At 47.0% G+C, this 21,085-nt stretch overlaps 1 protein-coding gene across 50 annotated transcripts in view; it reads left to right on the top strand.

The window, feature by feature from the left end:
• The window catches only part of NCOR2 (nuclear receptor corepressor 2), a 372,848-nt gene that overhangs the window by 118,132 nt on the left and 233,631 nt on the right, over positions 1 to 21,085 (top strand). For all 50 annotated transcript variants that reach the window (XM_083476607.1, XM_083476588.1, XM_083476601.1 and 47 more), the window contains exons 5-6: positions 13,301 to 13,480; positions 19,902 to 20,015. In XM_083476607.1, the coding sequence (XP_083332733.1) occupies positions 13,301 to 13,480; positions 19,902 to 20,015 (294 nt within the window). The remainder of the gene's footprint in view (positions 1 to 13,300; positions 13,481 to 19,901; positions 20,016 to 21,085) is intronic.

Raw genomic sequence — 21,085 nt, 5'->3', positions numbered from 1 at the left:
ATTCCAGCCAGGCAAAATCATTTGAGTGGATGGTGGAGCAGAGTGAGTGAGAGATCGTGGGCTGAGGAAATAAGCATAGTCTGGGGAGCGGACGTGACTGTGGGGAACATAGGAGCATAGGAAGCTGCCTTATACAGAGTCAGACCATTGTGGGTGGCGAAAATGACAACACAAAAAATCTTGTTTGGGAGGGCAGCTGGGAAGGACATAGAAAACTTGTTTACTGGCAGAATTTAGCCCACAGAATTCTTCATAGTCATTCCAGAGGTGTAAGGGAACACCTTAAGCCCCATCTGCACTATACATTTGAAGCCTTATTATGCCACTTTAATTAGTCATGGCTTCTCCCAAGGATCCTGACAAGTGTGGTTTGTTAAGGGTGATGATAGTCACTAGGAGACCCCCTATTCTCTTCACAGAGCTACAAATGGTTTAATGGCCAGTCCCGCTTCCCAAGGAACTCTGGGAATTGTAGCCCTGTAAGGGGAATAGCGGGCTGACAGCTCTCAGCACTCTTAGCAAACTACTACATTTCCCAGGAGTCTTTGGGTGGGTAAAAGCCATGACCATTTAAAATGGCATGCTACTGCTTTAAACTATAGTGTGGATAGGGTCTTACTGAGCAGTATGTCTGCTTTGCCTGGCCGGTGTGTGGAGCTGTGCTAATGAGGGATTTTTGCAAAATCAGGCAGCTGAGAAATGGCTATTCCTCCCCCCCCCCCGCACCTTCCTTCTCCTTCTCCTATGGGAATCTGGGGCTCTTGTATGTTGCAGGGATTAAGCAGGCATAGGCTCTGTCCTCCCACACTGTCCACACTCACACTCAGTGGGTCTGGGTCATGGCCGAATCCTGCGTTAGACTTTAGCAGGCCTCCCACTTGGCAAGGGCCTCATATCTAACTGAGTGATCTAGCTCTGGTGTTGGTGGTGGTGAGGGGGGTTGTAGCTCTTTGAACAGAGACAGTAAATGTGTGTGCTAACGCCACAGCTGCCAGCTCCTTAACCATCACCACCTGTTGGCATCTGTCTGTCTTGTGAGACAATGGAGTATGCCTCTGTGGGGGAAGTCAAGCCATGTTGTTCTTGCTGCTCCAGCAGCACCAAGAAACCTTTCTGGGACCTGGTGTGTATGGAGGTCCTGGGCTGCCTAGACGTCAAGATCCCCGCCTTGGCCTCACTGACATGGTCCAGAGGAAAGCAGAGCAAGACGTTTGTTTGACACCAGCTTGGCTGCAGGAGTTGCCAGAAGGAGGCATACAAGGCGTCATCCAACTGTCTTACGGACTCCACTCTGGGTTCATTCCTTAGCTTTTCCTTCTCCCAAATATGTCCCATCACTACCAGGTTGGGAAGAAATGGAGGAGTTTGCAGAGGCAGCAACACATTTTCCATCATTTTTTAAAAAGAAACTCTCAAGGAAAAAGTCACCACTGTGAGAGACGGAGAGAAAGAAACCTGTGAGATAGCCACTGTTGTTGAGTGGGGTACATACAGAGATCTTAAAGGGGGGGGGGGGCAGGGAACAAAAAATGAAAAAAAGAAGAAGAAATTAAAGAGTATGTAACAGACTGGCTAAACTATTATCAACTTAATGCTCTGTTTAAGGCAGGCAAAAATATGGTTTTGCAGACAAACAATCACAATTTGAAAAGGAGATATTAGGATTGAAGGTAAAAACTTTTTAATGGTTATAATTTATTATTAGAGTGGGAAACGAAGGAAGAGTTTCTTAAGTCATCCATGATCAGCTGGGCTAGGGATGCGGGACATAATAGACATAATATTGACCTAAGCTTATGGAAACAATTTTGGAAAAACAACTTGAAGTTTACTGCCTGTTACACTTTAAAAGAAAACTATCTTAAGATGATTCATAGGTGGTATTTAACTCCCAACAAATTGGCAAAGATGTTCAAAGCAGAGAGTGATAAATGTTGGAAACATAGAGAGAGTGTAGGAACATTCTACCATGTGTGGTGGTCTTGTAGGGTTATTAAAGATTACTGGGAATTAATCCATAGCAAACTGGGGGAAAAATATTTAAAAGCTCCTTTCCTAAAAACCCAGAAGCTTATCTTCTGGGTATAATAACGACAGAAGTCCCTCCAAAACAAGTTAGTCTATTGATATATGCAGCCACGGCTGCACAGATTTTACTTGCACAAAAGTGGAGAACAGACGTGATTCCAGCAAAAGAAGAGTGGCATCATAAACTGCTGGAATATGCGGAACTAGTGGGTAGGACTAATAGAAACAGAGATGAAAAAGAACTTAAAGAGGATTGTGTGTTATATATGAAAAATTATTATAGTAAGACAATCAACCTAGCAGGGTGATTATAATTCAGCAGTGCAAGTTATATCATGAGATAAAGAGAAGGAGAGAGGAAAATTTAGAAGAACAGGAAGACGTGGATAGGTTGGGAATAGGGAGGAAACCATGGAAGGCGTGGATGGGAAGTATATGAAAAGATTTTTTTCCCTTACTCTTTTTTGAATGCAACAGTTGTTGTACTAATGTGGATGTACTAATGAAGTACATCCACATTAACAGCAAACGAACAAATAAAAAGATAGCCACAGGCTTGTGGGTGAAAGAAACAGTGTGATATCATAGGATTAAAGGGAGCCAACTTAAGTCTGTGATTTATTTCGCCTCCTCTCAGACACAATATTGTTATTTTCATTCTGAATGCTTACATTTGGGGAGAAAGCAGTGAAAATACCAAGTGGACATTCCCTTGACAACAGTGGCTTTGTGCACTGGGGCAGTGGAGAGCTGTTCCCCATTCTCCTCTGCAAAGAGATCATGGTTGCTTCCTGAGGAGAAGGCCGTGAGGCAGGAGGGGCTGGCCTTTGGCGATGCTGCTGACTGCATGGTTCCTGCCTTTCGGACCGGGATGCAGTTAGCCCAGCACTGAGGCAAAGCGACACATGCTTCAGAGACGCTACCTTGTCTCTGTAACTTCACAGATTCCACATCTTGCTTCAACAACAAAACAAAACACAACCAAGGTGGCTAAAATGAAGTAGTGCAGGCTGAACAGTGTGATATTGTAGTGTGAGTGAGGAGATTAAAAAGTGGCCTATGCTTATCTATACTATCCCTTCAGGGAGCAGATCCCAAGCATTTTATTTTCAGTGGAGAAATGTTTGCTTTATTTTTCCCACTGGTGGTCCTCTGTTTCTGTTTTGTCACACAGTGTTAGGGAAGCTCAGGCCCATGCCTCCCCCTGGCCCTTGGGATGTTTCCGCAGGCCACACAACACCTGTTAACTTATGGAACTCATTGCCACAAGATGCAATAGTTCACACTGACCTAGGTTAGGTGGCTTTACCATCTAATTTGTATGATTAGCAGTGGATATTAGTCACGATGGCTAAATGGAACCCACATTCCCAAAGGCAGTATATCTGTCAATAGCTAGGGAGCAACAGCGACCTCCTGGTTGGCTTCTTGAAGCATCTGTTAGTCCAGAATGCTGGGCAAGACAGGCTTTCAAGCTGATCCAGCAGGGCTCTTTTTAATGCCCTACCTTTCCCCCTATAATTCTGAGATTGATTTACAAGTTATGCCATGCATTGATTTTACAATTGAAAGTGATTCATACAACATACTGATCTTCAATTTTCAAGTGTGCTGTTGTTTGTGAGAAGAGGTTAGGGACATTATAGCGGGGGCCACAAAGGAAAAAGGCATATATATTTTGAGTTTGGAAAGGTTGAAGGCTTCTGATCTTATGAGTCTGAGAGGCTGGGCTTTCTTGTTCTGTTTCCCATCGGCTGTCAACTGTGTATTTTATAGAGAGATGCCAAAGACGAGCAGAATCCGGGGAATTTATTCACCTGGTGCTGTGCTGTGTGTCTGCCCGCTACTCGGATGCAGCTTTTAGAAGTGATCTTCTGCCTCTTTCTGCTCCTTGCCTTTTTGATTGACGCTTATAGCCACTGTTTAAATTACCTTTCAAGCTGTAACTGTGGCAAGAGACCCCCCTTCCTCGTTAAGGCTGGCTGCTCCTTCTTAGCAAGCCCAGCTCATCATTTACATAATTAGACCTTTCCGTTCTGTTCCATCAATATTACAAGGTGACACCTCACCCTGTCTGCTCTGGGTGAAAGTGAATCCCTTAACTTCGTGGATTCCACCTCTGTAATTGGAAGAAATGTTGTCTCTCCCTTTCTCTTCCCCTCTTCTCCTTCTGATGAGAAGCTTTGCTGAACTACACCAACAGGATGCTGGCTTCAGCATCTCATTCAGTGCATCCTTAAGGCATGATAATGAGGCGGCTGAAATGCCAGAAGGCAAGGAGATACAAAATTATACTCTCTCTTAAGTTGCCAACCTGGAAGCTTTAGCTTTGTACAGTTTTTACACAAGCATTGGAGAGGAAGGTTTTCTGATCTTGAGGGCCACGTTCCCTTCTGGGGCCCACATGCCTGTGCTGGGTGGGGGTCAGAGGCAAAAGTGCGTAGAGCAATGAATTTCCATTTCCCCCTTGTGCAGTAGGCTTGTGAGTGCGAAAGGGATCTTAATTCAGGCCAGCTCAGGGTCCAGAAGTTGTGATTCCAAAGAATACAAGTAAGGCAAGAGATTTGGAGCTGAGCAGGAGCAATGAAGGGGGCAGTTGTGGTGCCCCCCCCCCACTTTTTAAAGCCAAGGCACAGCGAGCTCCCTTGGGAGACTTTCTTGCTTTAAGGGAATGTTCCGTCTGAGTGGATTCCAGCCCCCTTTCCAGGTGGGATGGTGGAGAGAGTGGCAGGTCCCTCTCTTTTGATACTCAAAAGAGGAGAACTACCATCTTCCATTACTGGATGCCAGCCTTCACCCCCCCCAACTCTGCTTCATCTCCTTCCTCCTCCATGTGGAGCTGCCAAGCCATGCCAGGGCCTGATGAAGCTAAGGGGCCCATGGGGGCTCTTTCTTATGTCCTCTTGAACTGGCGGCAGCACCTGCTGCTGAAGATGCCTGGAGATGCCAGAGATTGAAGGGGGGGCGGGGCTTTGCATACCAGGCATGGGCACTACCAATGAGCCTAAGCCATATAAACACTTGCAATAATTTGGGTCAGTGCTATATAGCTTGGCAGTCCTAATCCAAGCCCTTATTTATGGAAAGAGTGCAGGGCTGTTTTCTTATTTGCTCTACCTCCTTTCAGTCCCCCCCCCCCCCCGAGCGCTGGCTGTGGAGGGGATGTAATCCCCCCCCCCTGCACTGGTTCCCTTGAAGCAGAGTTCATAATGTAATTGGGTCCTTGACGGGCCCAGCTGTGGAAGGATGGGGGCACCCTTGGGAGGCCAATCTCGTTTGCGGAACTGATTGAATAAAAGCGACCTCCATTCACGAAGCTGTCAATCCAGGCCTGTTCCCCAGCATTAGCACCCCCCAATGGTGCTGAGTAATGGTCTGGCAAATCTCTTTCTCCCCCTCTGCTCCTCCCAGATGGTCACCTGGGAGCTAGCATTCAAAGGGCTGAGCAAGGAGTTTCAGCTCCCCCCTCCCCCAAAAGCCCCATCTGAAATCTGAGCATTCCCAGAGAGCGACATTTCCATTACAAAAGCTGTTGGCTGAAGTGTGTCTCAAGTGGAAATTCACTTTCCTCCCTTCCCCCTGCCTTCTCTCTAAATGTGAGCTTTAGAAATCTCATTTCCTTTCTCTGATAAGAGGGCTGAAAGGGCACTGGGGTGTCCCCCCCACCCAATTTCTTCTCATAAATGAGATTAAAGGAAATGCACTAGGCTCAGAATAGCTTTTCCCTTGCTTCTCCCCCCCCCCCAAGCTCTCTAGAACAGCTTTCCCTAACCCGGTGCCCTCTGGGTGTTGTTGAACTGCCATCACCCCTCGCCATTAAACCATGGCGACTGGCGAAGTTGGAGTCTCAAACTTGTCTGCATCCTGGGTTGGGCGACTCAGCTGCCCTCCCTTCCTCCAAGGACACCAGTGGCCTCTGTGGCTTCGCAGGTGGAGGCTGAAGAGCAGCATCAGAGACCCCCCCTCATGAGGCAAGGGGGGGTGACTGCCTTAGGTGGCAGAATCCACAACAGCAGCAGATCTGGCCCCCAAGGAATGCTTGTCCGCTGCCCCTGGTGCGCCTGCTGCCCCTCTAGCACCCCCCACAATGCCACCCCCACAGCTGCCTCTGGGAGGTGCTGCTGGCCTCCTCCCACCTCCCAGTGCAAATCTGTATTAGCCCTTCGTTCAGATGTATATCTCCCCTCATCCCTTCTTCCTTTGGAAGGAGGTGTGCATGTGCCATTTTGTGGCTCGCCTCAGGTGCCAACATGTTTTGGGTGCCCCTGAACAGGGAAGACTAAGGGTGAGGGCAAAAAAATGCCCCAGTGCTTCTTTTGCTGATACCAGTTCCAAATACTGGACGTGAATGTGATTTTTATTATGAGAACCTTTTGCAAGCTGCTTTGAGAACCTCTCAGGATATAAAGTGGGAGATATCTGTTTTATTCTTTTTTACTAGAAACTCAAGATCAGCTGTGACCATTCCTGGATCAGGGAAGCTTGGCTCAGTAATTCATGCACTGGTTACTTGAAGACTGGATTCCTGCAGCGTAGGGCTTCCCTTGCGCTTGATCCAGAAGCTGCAGTGAGTGCAGAAAATGCTGCAGCACAAGTGCTGACAGGAGGGAGACCCTATCAGCACAGAACACCTGTGCTCAGAGACCTGCACTGCTTACTGTTTTGCTACTGGGCTAAGTTCAAGGTGTTACTCTTACCATATAAAGCCCTCAACAACTTGGGGTCATATTACCTGTGAGATCACCTTACCCCTCTCATCCGCTTCAGTCTGCAGAACTGGCACTGCCGCAGGTGCCATACGATACTCGTTGCACACTTGAAAAATTCCAGTCTTTTAGTGTGGCAGCGCCCACACTTCGGAACTCCCTGCTTATTGACATCAGGCAGGGGCCTTCATTGCTAAAAACATTTTTTGTTTAGACAAACCTACCTAGATATGTATAATGTTGGCATGTGTTTTAATCTGCTTTTGATTTACCCTTGATTTTAATTATTTTGTTAATATTTTATATAGCTGTTTTTAAGAGTTTTCACTGGTATTATTGTTCTATTCTTTTTGTAAACTGCTTTGATTGTGGGTGGCAGGTGCCCTATTAAAATAGGCATATCTTCTGTCACCTGTGCACAGCTTTGGAAAAATAAAGAGCGCATCATGTTCTGTGTTGAATTATTATTATTAAAGTATAGGTTTGGTCGATTAATATATTTCAAACCTGCCTGCCTGACTAATTCTTTAAGGAGACTGCTGCCCTCTTAGTTATACTTATCCAGATTAATTTTGTTTTAAAGCTGGCCATGAGAGCCAATGGAGCCTGCTACTGAACGGATTGCTTCTCAAACAGGCTGTGTCCAGTCTGTCACTATTTTGTGGAAGGATACAGGAAAAGTAGGCTTGTGCAATTAAAGTGGATTAATTGCTCTGTTGCCGTGGTGAAACCAATCTCATGGTTGCTTTTTTTAAAAGTAAACTTTTTGTGGTTAGAAAGGTGTTGGTGAAGTGTACTGTAAAGTGTGGGCTGAATTATTTATTAGTGGGAAGGCATATAACCACTGTGGAAGCAAATGGAATGAATGTTCATTGCTATATAACCTCCTCACAAACAACTCAGAACAAACACTCAGTAAAGTCAGGACATAGTCTAACCTCTGTGTAAACTTTGTGCATGCAACTCAGGATAAATGCGCAATAAATAAGCTGTCTGGGGAAGTCCCCATATGAAATCACTTTCCTAAAATTTCTGAATGACTTTTGCCTTTCTCTTTTGGGGGGTGGCCTCCCCTGCCTCCCCTTTGGTTGGTTTAACACCCTTTGGATGTTGTTGGACTCCAGATTGCAACAACTCCAGCCAGAATGTCTAGCAGTCATGGATGATGGGTGTTGGAGTCTAGTGACATTAGAAAGTTGGGGAAAGCTGCATTAATGCCAGAGGAGGTTGCACTGAGAGCGCCACAACCGTTTGAGGTGTGACTGGTGCTGACTAGGAGAAGTAGTGCATTTGGAATGCCATGCGCAAGGATTAATGCGCGGCCACCTCTATTCTTCCATTTAGGAAACTGGCTGAAATGGAAATTTCACTCCCAGGTGAAGGAGATATTGTTGTGTGTCTTTTGTTTTCAAGTTGCTTTTGCTGTTGTTTTTGAATATTTCTTTTGCAAAAATGGCATACTCATTTTGTGTGGTGTTTTGAATTTGTTGTAAGACACTGGAATAAAAATCTAATGAAGAAAGAAGCATATTACAATGCAAGGGGTTTGAGTGAACACAAGAAGCAGCCTTATCCCGCATATGACCGTTGGCCCATTAGGATCTAGCTCAGCATTATGTACACCAGCTGCCTCTGACTTGGTGCGCTCCAGATGTTTTTAATTCCATCTCCTATGATCCCTGACCATTGCACATGCTGGCTGTGGTTGATGGATGTTGGAATCCAACAACATCTGGAGAGTGGCAGTTTGGGATAGGGTTCCAGCCCTACCTGGAGATGCTGAGGATTGAACCTGGGACCTTCTGCAAAAGGCCTTCTGGATGGGCTGCTGAGCCTGATGGATGATGCTCCTGCTCCTGCTCCTGCTTTGATTTGGTGTGTGTGTGTGTGTTAATGGCAGTTGTTTCTTCCTTGGAGCACCCAGTCTCATCCTTTGCATCCAGTTTCATCTTCCTCTCTGCTCCCCTCTTCTTCTCTCGCCTCCTTTATGCAGTTGTGTTTTGCAGCAGCAGCAGCAGCAGCTCTCCCCCATACACTGTGTAAAGCTCAGACATCAAGTGTGGTTTGGCACCAGCGACTTGTGTGCCATCTCCACCTGAGAGTATGTGAGACTTGGCATCCAGCTTCCCCTTCCTCTGGTTTCAGAGAAAGATGCCAACTGCAGAGATTCGAGGAGAGGATGCAGAACCTGAAGCGTGTGAATCCCTCCAGCTCTGTATGGATGCTAAAAATAATGGGCCTGATCTTGTCCTTGGGCTGTCCCTGGGTACATACTTGCGGAGGCGGGTGGGGGGGGCAGTTAAAAGCCTTATTCTGGGACTCAAGGATCTTTTGTGTAGGACAGGAAGAGCTTGCTGGTGGTAAGAGCCAACAGTGGAATGGACACACTCGGAAGGTGGTGGACTCTCCTTTTTTGGAGGGTTTTAAGCAGAGGTTGGCTGGCCATCTGTCATGGGTGCTTTAGCTGAGATTCCTTCACTGCAGGGGGTTGGACTAGATGACCCTCTAGTCCCTTCCAACTTTAAGATTCTGTGTTTCTATGATTCTACCTTCCAACTCCAATTCTATTATTCTATGAAGCACAAGCTTAGGAAACTCCCAGTGTAGCATTTGCAAAATGGGACAAGAGATCCTGGGAAAGCAGGAATGGCACAGGAGCTCCCCACTGGTGTGAGTGAGGCCATTGTTTAAAGGCTGAGGCTAATGGGAACTTTATTCTTAATGCAAATACCAGCTGCAGGGGGGGGGGGCAGTTTTAGTCAGGGCCGCAACAGGGGAGGAAAGAGTTAAGTCCAAAGCTTTATTTAGCATTACAACTGGTTTGGCCCTAACCTGTGAACACAGCTCTTGTGGAACTCCACCATTTCATTCTGCTTTAATGTCGCCCACCCCTGCTCTAGCTGGTCACAATTTGATTAGATGCCACTTGGGTCGGATGCAGTACAGCTGTTCTTACATTATTACGACTTGACCACAAGGCCAACCATCAGCAGTTGGTATTCTGGCTGGCAGTGGTTTAACTTCTGCCTTTCCCAGTGCTTTGTTTTGACAATTTATATGCTGCTTAATGACAATTGCCTTTAAGCGGTGTAGAGAAACTCAGTACAATGAAACTAAAAATGAGTTAAAACTATAAAATCAGAATTAATTTAAGATGCCTGTTAGAACTATAATAGTAAAAAAGATTCAGTGAGTCCTGAAAGTTCGGCAAGTAGGGTGCCTGCCTGACCTCAAGTTCCACAAAATTGGGCCCACAATAGTCAACGCACAGCTCCTGGTGGATCTGTTCTGTGCATCCAAGCCATGGGGACCACTAACAGTGGCTGCCCCAAAGATCTCAGTCATCAGGCAGCCCTAAAGGTATCCTGGACCCAAGTTGTTACGGGCATTGTCAATTAACAGAAGAACCTGGCCTGGTAGTGTCTGAGCCACCAGTGTAAGATTTAGAGCAGCAGAGTTATGTAATAGCAGTAGATGTTGTTGGACCACAACTCGCATCACTCTTGTCGTTTGGCTGTGCTTACTGACAGGTGGCTGTCCTCTGAGACTGATGAGAGACGGAGCCTGGCAGCAAACTGAGAGCCACAGCTTAGCCACCCAGCTCTTCATACTCTTGGGCAGAAGCCTCCTCTTTCCTTGCTGCCCCAAAGTCTCACAGCTGGAAATGCCAAGGATTGCATTTTCCTGGGGGTGGGGGTGGGGTGGGAAAGCAGTGGCTTCATTCCTCACAACGATGTTTTGGCAGAAATTATTCCCTTTCCCCGCAATTTGATGTTTATTCCTGGTTAACAGTAAGTGTACCTTGGAGTTTTAGTATTACTGGTATAATTACACAATATGTGCAGAGATGGGGAGGGGGTGGAGGGGAGACAGATTTTCATAAAACTGCCCTGAGCTGTGAGCAGCTGTTGCGGAGAACAATTAATGGGAAAGAGTGAAAAGGGAGATGCTGTCAGGAGAGTGAGCTAGGTTTTTTGCAGCTTTTTTCTGAAATGACCGATTCTTCCAAGAGGGGGAAGAGCCACAGCTCAGTGCTGGAGCAGCCACTGTGCATGCAGAATGTCAGTGGCAGGGCTGGGAGAGAGCCCCCTCACTGTAACCCTGGAGAGCTGCTGCCAGTCAGAGTAGGCAGTGCTGAGCAAGATGGACCAAAGGTCTTAATCAATACAAGTCAGTTTCCAACTCACAATGCTTTGTCAGGATGTTGGGGAGGGAAGGGGTACCTATCAATGGTGGGCAGGATCAGAAGCAAAAATGTGAGATCATAGAAACATAGAAGAGCTGAAATGGTCCACGGTCATCTAGTCCAACCCCCTGCAATTCAGGAATCATTCACTCAAGCCGGGGCTTGAACCCACAACCCTGGGATTAAGAGTCTTGTGCTCTACTGACTGAGCTCTTGGTATCCTCCAAATGTTTTGGACCCAACCAGCATGGCCAGGGGTCACAAAGGATGGGAATTCTACTCTAAAATAATAGTCTTCAGCTTTTTCAGACCTGGGGCCCATGTATAACCCAGACATGTATTTGGGGAACAGTTTCTTCTTCAGATTTTTAGCCATATATTTGTATGGTGGTACTGCTGCAGTTGTGACCCTCTTTAGACCAGGCTGTGACCTGGTAGGTGGGTTCCAACCTACTGGATGAAGACCAGTGGTCTAAAACAGATGTGGGGAACATTTGTATTACCAGATGATGTTGAAATACAACTCCCATCAGCCCCAGTATGTGTGGCCAATGGCTAGGGATGATAGTTCAGCAACAACTGGAGGGCTAAAGGTTCCCCACATCTGGTCTGAAACGTGGAGGGCCCCAGGTTGGTGAAGGTTGGCTTAGGAAGTGAAAAGAAGGAAGCCTTGGTGCAGGTGAGCGAACTAGCATGCATCTCTGTGGTCTTTCATCTTCTGGAGACTTAATATTTTGCGTGGCTCAGTGGCGTAGCGTGGGTTGTCAGCACCCGGGGCAAGGCAAGTAATTTGCGCCCCCTAACCCGTGGATTTGCATCCCCTAACCCTAACCCCCAGATGTTGCGGCCGGTGCGGCCGGCCCCCCTGCACCCCCCACGCTACACTACTGGCGTGGCTCCAATGCTTGTCACCATCAACACAAATCTGCTTTTAGTGGAGAGTTGTCATCAGTGGTTTTGGGCAGTTTTGGTTGTTGGGCAGTAAATCTGTTCATACTTAAGGGAGTTGCCCTTTTGTTTTCAGTCTTATCAGCTCTTCTCATGCTTCTAAACTTGAGTATAAAATGAAGGTCTTGCCCACTGAGAGCTAAATAACAAGTTGACGAGGCTGAATGCAGGAGACGGTGTTTGTGGATGGTTGAAGGCCTGTAGACGTGATATAATAACTCACCTGGCGTAATTCAGTGGTAGAGCACCTGCGTTGCATACTGAGGATCCCCATTTCAACCCCAGGCATCCAGGTAGGACTGGAAAAACTCTAGATTTGCTGCCAGGCAGTGTAGATAGTGTGGAGCCAGATGGTCTGACTCTGTATAAGGCAGATTCCTATGTTCCTCTGCTGGTCATCTCAAGACAAGGAAAAGAGTCTGGCATCTGCCCAGATAGAGTGAATCACCAGTAAAAAAGGGGAGGGAACTGGTGAGTTTTATTGGGTAGGTGAAGGTATATAGTTAATTACATTTTCTCTCATTACAGACCCACATATGTAGGTTAGCAGGGGAAAGGATCAGCTTACCGCTTGCATTTGAAAAGCACAGGGCTGAGCAAAGTTTAAATCTCATACATTTTAATCGAATGCATAGGAATTAGCCATTAGACTGGACTCTCCCTTTATGACCCTGTTTTTCAGGGAAACAGGTTACAGACTGAAAAGGCCTGTGCCTGATGGTGGAACAAGTGGACAGATGTCTGTTTCCATGGTTGGTTGAAGAGAGAGAAGGTGGAAGGAACAAGAAATACTTCTTTCTCCCTGGAGAGGAGAGGAAATGACATCACAGAGAACCTTCTCTACCAATTACATTTCTATGGTCTGAATCTCCTTATCAGCAATTCAGCTCTGTGGTCTTAACCCCTTCACATGCTAACTGGCAAGAATATGCATTATTAGGTTTGACTGAATGTCTCCCAAAGGGGCCTCCCAGTTGCCAGGAGTGTAGGGAACACCAGTTGGTACTACCAAACAATGGTCGCTTTGTCGTCCCCGCTCCCCTGGTTGGGGAGGCTGCCTGTGATTAAGGTAGCAAACTTGGATCTTGGCCTCTTTGTGAGGGGCAGCTGCTAAAGTGACAGCCATGCGCCTCCTCAGTGGTTTAAGGTTACACACCCAGCCATCTGTCCTCTGTGTGAGGAAAGGAAGAGAAGGGGGAAGGACTTATGAAAGCAGCTAGTGCCTACTTTGAAAGAAACACATGTGAAATGTTGAATGTCTGGGAGGGGTGCACTACGCCTGCATCCATACAACCAAAGCACATGCTTGGTGTGTTCAGACAGCCAAACGGGGAATTCCTGAGAACTTTCTTTGAGGATTCCTCAGCAAGATCTTTAATGGCAGTACAAGAGTGTTTTTTAATCTGCCTTTCTCCCCCTTTCAACTTTGCAGGATCGGGGCCTAACAGGAAAACTGGAGCCGGTTTCACCAGCCAGCCCTGTCCATCCTGACTCTGAACTGGATCTGTTGCCATCCAGGCTGTCTAAGGAGGAGCTGATCCAGAATATGGACCGTGTTGACCGTGAAATCACCATGGTTGAGCAGCAGATTTCCAAGTTGAAGAAAAAACAGGTAATTCCTCCCCCCCAAAATTGCTGTCACTGAAATGGCTTCCCTGAACCTCATCTTTGCTAATAAGGTAACAGCTGGCATTTCAGTGTGTTTCAGAGTGCAACCAACCACAGAAATGAGCTGGTTTTAAGACATTTGAGCCAAAGTCGGCCACGTGAGTTCACAGCTCTGCCCTGCAAAGGCATGCTACTAGTATAGTACAGTGGGTGGTGTGTAATGTTTAAGGCAGCAGCAACCACAATACCAGCTGCATTTCCCTTCCTAAACTCCATTGTGTGTGTCATATTCAGGGCAAACATTTCCCCATTCCCCCCCCAACTGTCATGGGTCCTTTGGCTCTGTCAGGATCTGGCATGGTTTGGCAGCCCCAAACACAGGAGGAGGAAGAAGGAGCTGATGGGGGACTCAAGCAGGAGTGAGACTGGAAGGAGCCTCTGACAGGAAGCGTCACAGCTGGAGGCATAAGGGACAGTCTTGTCACCAAGAACCCAGTGCCACCTTCTTAGGTGGGATTGTATGTGTGAGAATTCTGTGGGTGAGCCTGCCCTGTTGGGGTGTCATTGTGGCTTCTGTTCAGTTGCGAACCTCCTACCTTGCTCATGTACCTTGGGATCATGACTTTGGCCCTTGTGCTTGCTGCTGAGCCTGTGCCACCAGGAGCCTGAATAAAGATCTCCACCTCCTTTGCAAGTAAGAGTCACTGTTGCAGTGCTTTGGGACGGGAGCCTGACACTGCACCTTCCGAGGAAGGTTAATTTGATATGGGGATCATTGCCCTCACTCTGAATTAGCCTCGTTTGTCACCAGTGATTTTGACACAAGGCCAGTTCTAACTGGGTGGTTTGACAGCGAGGCATCACATTTGCAGTATGTTCCCTTACTGACTGGAATTGCACTGTGAGGAGCAACAAGAGAACGGCAGCGAAGCAGTTGCCTAGAGGGGCAAACAGCTGTGGGCAAGCAGATGCCAATAGAGGGAGGGAGCTTTGGAGATTCTTGCCCCCCAAGTGCTTAGCTGAGAACTTTGATTAGACATGGCCCTAATTTTCAGGAGATTGATTCTCCATGTGTGTATGCTGAGAGGGTTAGTTTTTAGATAGCAAAGAACTTGTCCTAAGCATAAAGGCAGGCTGTCTTCTCTGTGCATGTGGAAGAATCCTCCCCACCCCCAAGCAAAACAAGTTTAATTAATCCCAGACACCTGCTTTCTGTTGCTGTCTGTCACAGCGCTATTGAGAGGGCTTAGGGGCTGAAGAGAGGAAAAGATTTCAGAAGCAGCTGCACAACCAGGCCCTATAGAGTGACTGCAACATCTGGAACTACCATCTTGGGAGGGTGGGTGGAGGGAAGACAGCAGTGGGAAGGGAAAGAGAGGTATGGCGTTTCCCTTGTTTTATTCTGTTGCCAAGTTTAAAGATCCAAGTAGATAAAACATTTGGATTTGCAAACATTTGGAGGCATTTTCATTGAAAGGAGTCTTCGGGGGGTGGGGAGTGCTTCAGTATTAACAGTGACCTGTGCAAATGTGTCTGATGGATGCATTTGTATAAGTTCCAGGAGCAGAGCACACCCACCCACCCCATATCACAACCATACTGCTCTTTACAACCCCCCACAAACATACTGCATAAGGACGGCACAGTCAAATGCAGTGGGCTGTTTCTGATTAGTCACAACGCCAACAGATGCTTCCTGCACAGGGGTGTGTGTTTCCAGGAACATTTTGGTTATTGCTGGTTCTTGAGATGCTAAATGGAGGGAGAAAGGCAGGGAGCAAACCATTCATGCGAGGTGGAGCTCCATCTGCAGCAGCATCAGGAACATGTTGTATACATGGGCCTTGCATTTCAGTGCATTTTCTCCCTCCCTCTCATTGGGAGGCCTCCAGGAAATAATGAGTCACATTTTTAGGCCATGCAAGCAAAGCCAACATCCTTGAGACTTCAGAAAATGGAAACAAAAAGTGGAAAATGGAAGATGGAAGATGAAACAAAACTGCCACAGCTTGCAATGTGGGGAGTCTGTCTGCAGCCCAGACATATTCAACTTGAATGTTGCAGAAGGTCTTGTCTGTTGACCATTGTCTCCCCACCCCCTTCTCTTAATGGAAAGCCACATCTTAATTAGTTGGTTAGCCCATATGCTACAGTAGCTGTCCTCAGCCTGACGCCCTTCAGATGTGACTGGACTACAACTCCCATCATCGCTGACCATTGGGCTGATGGGCATAGTAGTTCAACAAACATCTGGAAGGCACAGACTGGATAAGGTGGCTTCTTTTATGACAGATATTTTCCTAACATTGCCCACACTAGAGCTGTGCATTCCATAAAGCTATGTCAGGAGTTTGGCTGAAGCCATGTTTTTAATTTGGAAGCTGTTCAAAGTGGTCTTCCAAGTGAGGGCTGCCATGTACTGTATGATAAAGTAGTGATCCATGGGGGTGAGTGGAATAGCAGAGCTTGCAGAACAAACTGTACTAGAGTGTAACCTGCTTTATTAAGAATCTAAGAGCATAAGAAGAACCAGGCCAGTGGCCTGTCTAGTCCGGCTTCCTGTCCTCACAATGGACACCCAGATGACTGTGGGAAACCCCTAGGCAGGAGCTGAGCACAAAAGCACTCTCCCATCTTGAGGTTTCCAGAAGTGTTGCTGCCTCTGACCACAGAGGCAGAGCATAGCCATTGTGGCTAGTACCCACCGATAAACTGGCCTTCCATGAATTTGACCAGTTCTTTTTCAAGCCATTCAAGTTGGTGGCAATCACTGCCTCCTGTAGGATCAAGTTCCACAGTTTAAAATGTGTGCTGGTTCCTTAAATATTTGAGAACTTTACAGGTGTTATCCTTTAATATAGTGTCTTCAGCAAGTCGCCCGGTTCCTTTAGCCTCCCTCCCCACATGGGCTTCCTTCTGCACCTTTTACCATATTTATAAGCTCCCATTGGTTCTTCTTGAGTTCTAACTACTTATCTTGAATGTTGGTACCTAAAACCAAATTTGTGAAGGAAGTCACAAGACTTGAAATGGAAGCCTGTTGGCCAAAGGCTGGGGACTAGTCTAAGGGATTGTCTGGTTTCAGACCTTGCAGCCCTTTTCAGATGCAGAAGGCATTAGTGGTTTGCAGCACCAACCCTTCTGATTAGCGAGCAGAATGAATCTCTTGATTGACCTGGTCTAGTGAAAAACAAATAAATACAGGGAGCAGGATCTTTCAGCTCTTGCACTACTTTCTGACTTCTGTCCAATCTAGCACCTCAAGATACTATCTTCTGGGACACACAGGGTTTTATCCAACAAAGTCATCCCATCCATGCAAGAATTTCTGCTTCTGCAACAGAACTCCCCCCACTCTCTCCGCCCCATCTGCCCCCCTCCAGTCTGTACTGGGCATTCTGTTGCACACACGGAAGTCCTTGTGTGAATGGAATGACCTCATTGCCCCAAACCCTCAAGGTCCCAGGTTGGTGGGAACAACACGGTACTTCAGTGGTGGGGAACCCTGTGCACCTCCAGATGTGCCTGGTGATTGGCCATGCTGGCTGGGCTGATGCAGATTTGCCCAAAGGCTCTCCAACACAGCCAGGCTCCAAGCGGCCTTTTTTGAGTGTTGAGTGGAGAAGAGCTATAACTTCCCAAGTGCATGACCAACATCTGTGATATTTTTGTCTGCAACTCAAATGAGAAATTGGTTCAGAGTTCCTCTTAGAAACTGACTGGCTGGACATTTGCAGCATTGATGGAGAGTCAGGGTCATGCTGCCACCCCCTCCTGAGGAGCCGCAGCAGGGGGCTTCTCTCTTTGCAGGGAAGGAGAGATGGCACGCAATTGTTGGCTGGGGAGTGGGAAGAGCAACTGGTAAACTGCCAAGACTCATTCTGATTATAAAGGTCACAAGCTTGGCTTCTCTCCCCCACCCCCAAACATTTTAGACCTTTATAATAAAATATATTGTATGTCCACATTGACCTGCATTATTTTTATTTTCTGTTGTCTTTTGCATTATCTGCAAATCCCAATAGAGGCTGCTTGCTTGGCCAGGCTTTATTGCTTTTAGAGGGTGCTGAGGAGACATTTCTGTCGCTGGCTGCCTGCTTCTTGCGAAGGCACATGCTTTTCTGGGATAAAACGTGGCTGCTGATATTTTATTATTTTATTTTGTCTGCAACACAGGAGTCCTCCTGGGTAATCAGGAGCATATATTCTGCAAAAAAGCAGTAGCATACCTATGGGGGATCCTTTCAGATTAAGCTCCTGGGCTCAACTGTGGTATAAAAGCCACTTGTCTCATGGCCTGATTTGGCCTCCTGACCGTCTCCAGCTCTTGGGAATTGGCTAGTTCCTTCCAAGGCTGGATTTGGGTGCCATGGGAAATGATGCATCTGGTGGGAGTTGGGTGATGATGTTGTTCTCCAGGTTCCCTATTCCCACCAGCTGCCGCCAATGAGTGAACTAAAGAAACTTGGAGCTCTGCAATGCCACACATCTGGCTTTCCTAAACCAAGGATGGGGAACCTTTGGCCCTCCAGATATTGCTGGACTATAACTCCCATTATTCTCGACTGGTATGGGGCATTATGTGTTAGTACCAACACTTTTAACTTGACCTTGTAGCAGATTGGCAGCCATTGCAAATTCTGCAAGCAAAGTGTTATATGCTATCAGTAGTCCAATCCCCCCCCCCCCGCAAGTAGCCAAGCCGCCATGTTCTGCAGCTGCTGCTGCTTCTGGACCAACCCCACAGGTAGCCCTACTGGCTGGGATTGATGGAAGGCCAAAGGTTCCCCATCCTAGGCAATAGTAGGGAGGTTGGCAGAGAGATGTGGGACGGCCTCTTTCAGGAGCAGCTGCATGTCTTCCATAATGCCTAGTTCATCCAACAATGCCTTTTGTTGGGCATGCTCTGCAATGCTGGAGCTTGGCTCAGTAGACCCTGATGCAGCTAGAGTTTCCAAGATGTCAGAAAGAGGCAAGTAGACAGGCAGACCATTGCTTGTGTCTGATCCCCTTGTCCTTTCTCTCCTTCCAACCCCAAAGGGTAATGCCCAGGTATCATTGCAGCTCGACTGTGCGCAGCCCTTGGAAAGGTCCTTTGGCCTTCAACTCTTTCCCCCTCCTTTTAGCATCCATGCTCAGGCAAAAAAATCCAAGCAGGCTTGGGAAGGCTGTCTGTGTGCTTGGTGTAACTATTGTTCCAGCTATTAATAGCACCAGTCTGGCTTCCTTCTCACATAACACTGAGCCATGGATTGTCCAATCATTGGGGTTTTGTTTTTTTAAAAAAACAAGCAAGCAAACAAACAAACAAACAAACAAGGTGTTGTCTCATAGGCAAGCAAACAAGCTATGTTTTGTTTCTCAAAATTTGGTTTACCAGGTTCTGTTGCCTCCTATTTCTGTAGCTTGGTGAGCATCTGGGGTGGGGTGGCCAAATGATCCATGGTACAGTAAGGTTGTTGGGGTTAGGTCTCACATCAAACCTTAGCTCAAAGAATCCTGGTTCATAAACAACAAGAAACTCTGGCTTCATTTCATGATTTGTTGTTGGAAAACAAACCATGGTTAGTCACAGAATCATAGAATTGTAGAGCTGGAAAGGACCAAGAGGATCGTCTAGTTGAACCCCCTGCAGTGCAGGAATCTTCTGCCCAATGTGGGGCTCAAACCTACAACCCTGAGATTAAGAGTCTCATGCTCTTACCAACTGGGCTATCCCAGTCAGCTGCGCTGCATTCACACATTCAAGCACATCATAGTTAAACTAAACAAACCATGGTTTAGTGTGATGTGTGAACCAGGCTATTGTACTGAGGAGGACAGCTGGACCAGAATCCCTTTTATCACAATTGGAATAATGTGAGGGCTGAGTGAACTGAACTTTCTTAATAATCTTCGACTGATGAATTGGCTGTAATTGTGGGGTGGGGGGAAATAACTTGATCTGTTCTTTCTCGAAATTTAACCTGCCAGTGAATCCTAGCCAGAATTTCAAATTGGCACTCTATACATTGGAACAGACAGGTTCACAATAGCTTAGGAAAGGCTAGATCTACACTTGACGAAAATCATACGGGCTAGAAACTTAAAGGTGAGAGTTGCTTCAAAACCAACTGTTTTGCATGTGACTCACCCCAACCAGAATTAGTATGTGTCACATTTGTGTAAATCATTGCATCTGTGGGTGCTAGGGAATTTCAACCAGTTGTGCAAGTAGTGATGAAGAGTTAGAGCAGGGTGGGCAACCTCTTGCTCTCCAGATGTGGGGCTCAATTTCCTCTCATCGCTGAGCATGGAGGCTGGGTCTGTTGGGAGCTGGAGAGACCACAGCAGGTTCCCCAGCCTTAATGGCAGACTCTGTGAGCACAGCAATGCCACATGCAAGTGCTCACACTTTTCTCTCTTCCCTTTTCAAAATCCCACAGCAGCAGCTGGAGGAGGAAGCAGCAAAGCCACTGGAGCCAGAGAAGCCCATCTCCCCTCCACCTATTGAGTCCAAGCATCGCAGCCTGGTCCAAATAATCTATGATGAGAATCGGGTAAGTCCTGAGGTGCTTGGTGCTTTGGGGGAAATTCTCTGCTCAGGCAACCCAGAGCTGGCCCCTTGAATGGGTCACAGTTATCCAAATTGTGCCCTTCTGTAAGATTTCTCTTTATCTTGCATAATTTATTCTGTAGCGTTTACTGTTTTGCACAGCTTGTTCCTCACTTGGCTATCTCTGGGAGTGGGGCACAGATCTGGATGGCTTATCTGCCCCTCACCACAGGAAACCGCAGTCCTTTATTTCGCTGCCAACCCATCTAGTGTGTCTGGCACCTCTCTTCTCCCCTCTCCCCCTTGGGCTCTCCAACTTGCTAAAAGCAGCTCTCTCTTACTGCTAGCCTTGCAGGGCATTGCGGAGCAGCAGCAGCAGCAGCACCAGCACTTCCCCTGGAGACTGGCTGCTTTTTCACCCGCCCACAAAGACTGCGGTGTTTTCTCTCTCAGATGCAAGTGAGCCTTTGAGCAACCGCCTGCGAGCTTCCTTTTTTGGGAGCTGACCTCATCGTTTCTCTCTGTCTTTTCCTCGTCAGCGCTCTCTTTCTCGCTGGAGAGGGAGAGTTCATGTAAGGACACCCACTGCAGCGTTTTCCCTTTCACGGCTTGTGCTGCATCAAGAAAAGGCAAAGCCTCTCTCGTGAAAGGATCAATTAAGGCGCAGCATCCTGGTTTTCTGGATCCTTTAAAGTCTCCCCCTTCCCCAAATCCTCTGGTGGAGAGGCAGGCCGGGAGAGGGTGACAGTTGGCGGCAGAGAAGCTCCAAGAGTCTCTTTCCATGTCTTACTACCTGCTGGCTTTAAAAAAATGCTTTTTAAAAAAAGAAAAAGAAAAGGAAAAAAAGGAAAAAAACCCAGTGTGATGCAGCAATGTCTACTGGCTCTTGGGACTGTGTCTGTAAAAATCAATAAGATTAAATTTTAATTCCTTCTCTGTCTCAGCACTTGTATATCTGAAAGGGCATAGCTGCCTGTCTAATACACACAACGTTATGCTAAAAAATTGAGAGTTGAAGTACTTTCTCCCCCACCCCAAGTAGTGAGTTCGTCCCCACCTCTAAAGAATAATGGC

The sequence above is a fragment of the Podarcis liolepis genome (genome assembly GCF_965112155.1).
Source record: "Podarcis liolepis genome assembly, chromosome: 15".
Taxonomy (NCBI): domain Eukaryota; kingdom Metazoa; phylum Chordata; class Lepidosauria; order Squamata; family Lacertidae; genus Podarcis; species Podarcis liolepis.
This window is presented reverse-complemented; position numbering and strand designations above follow the sequence as displayed.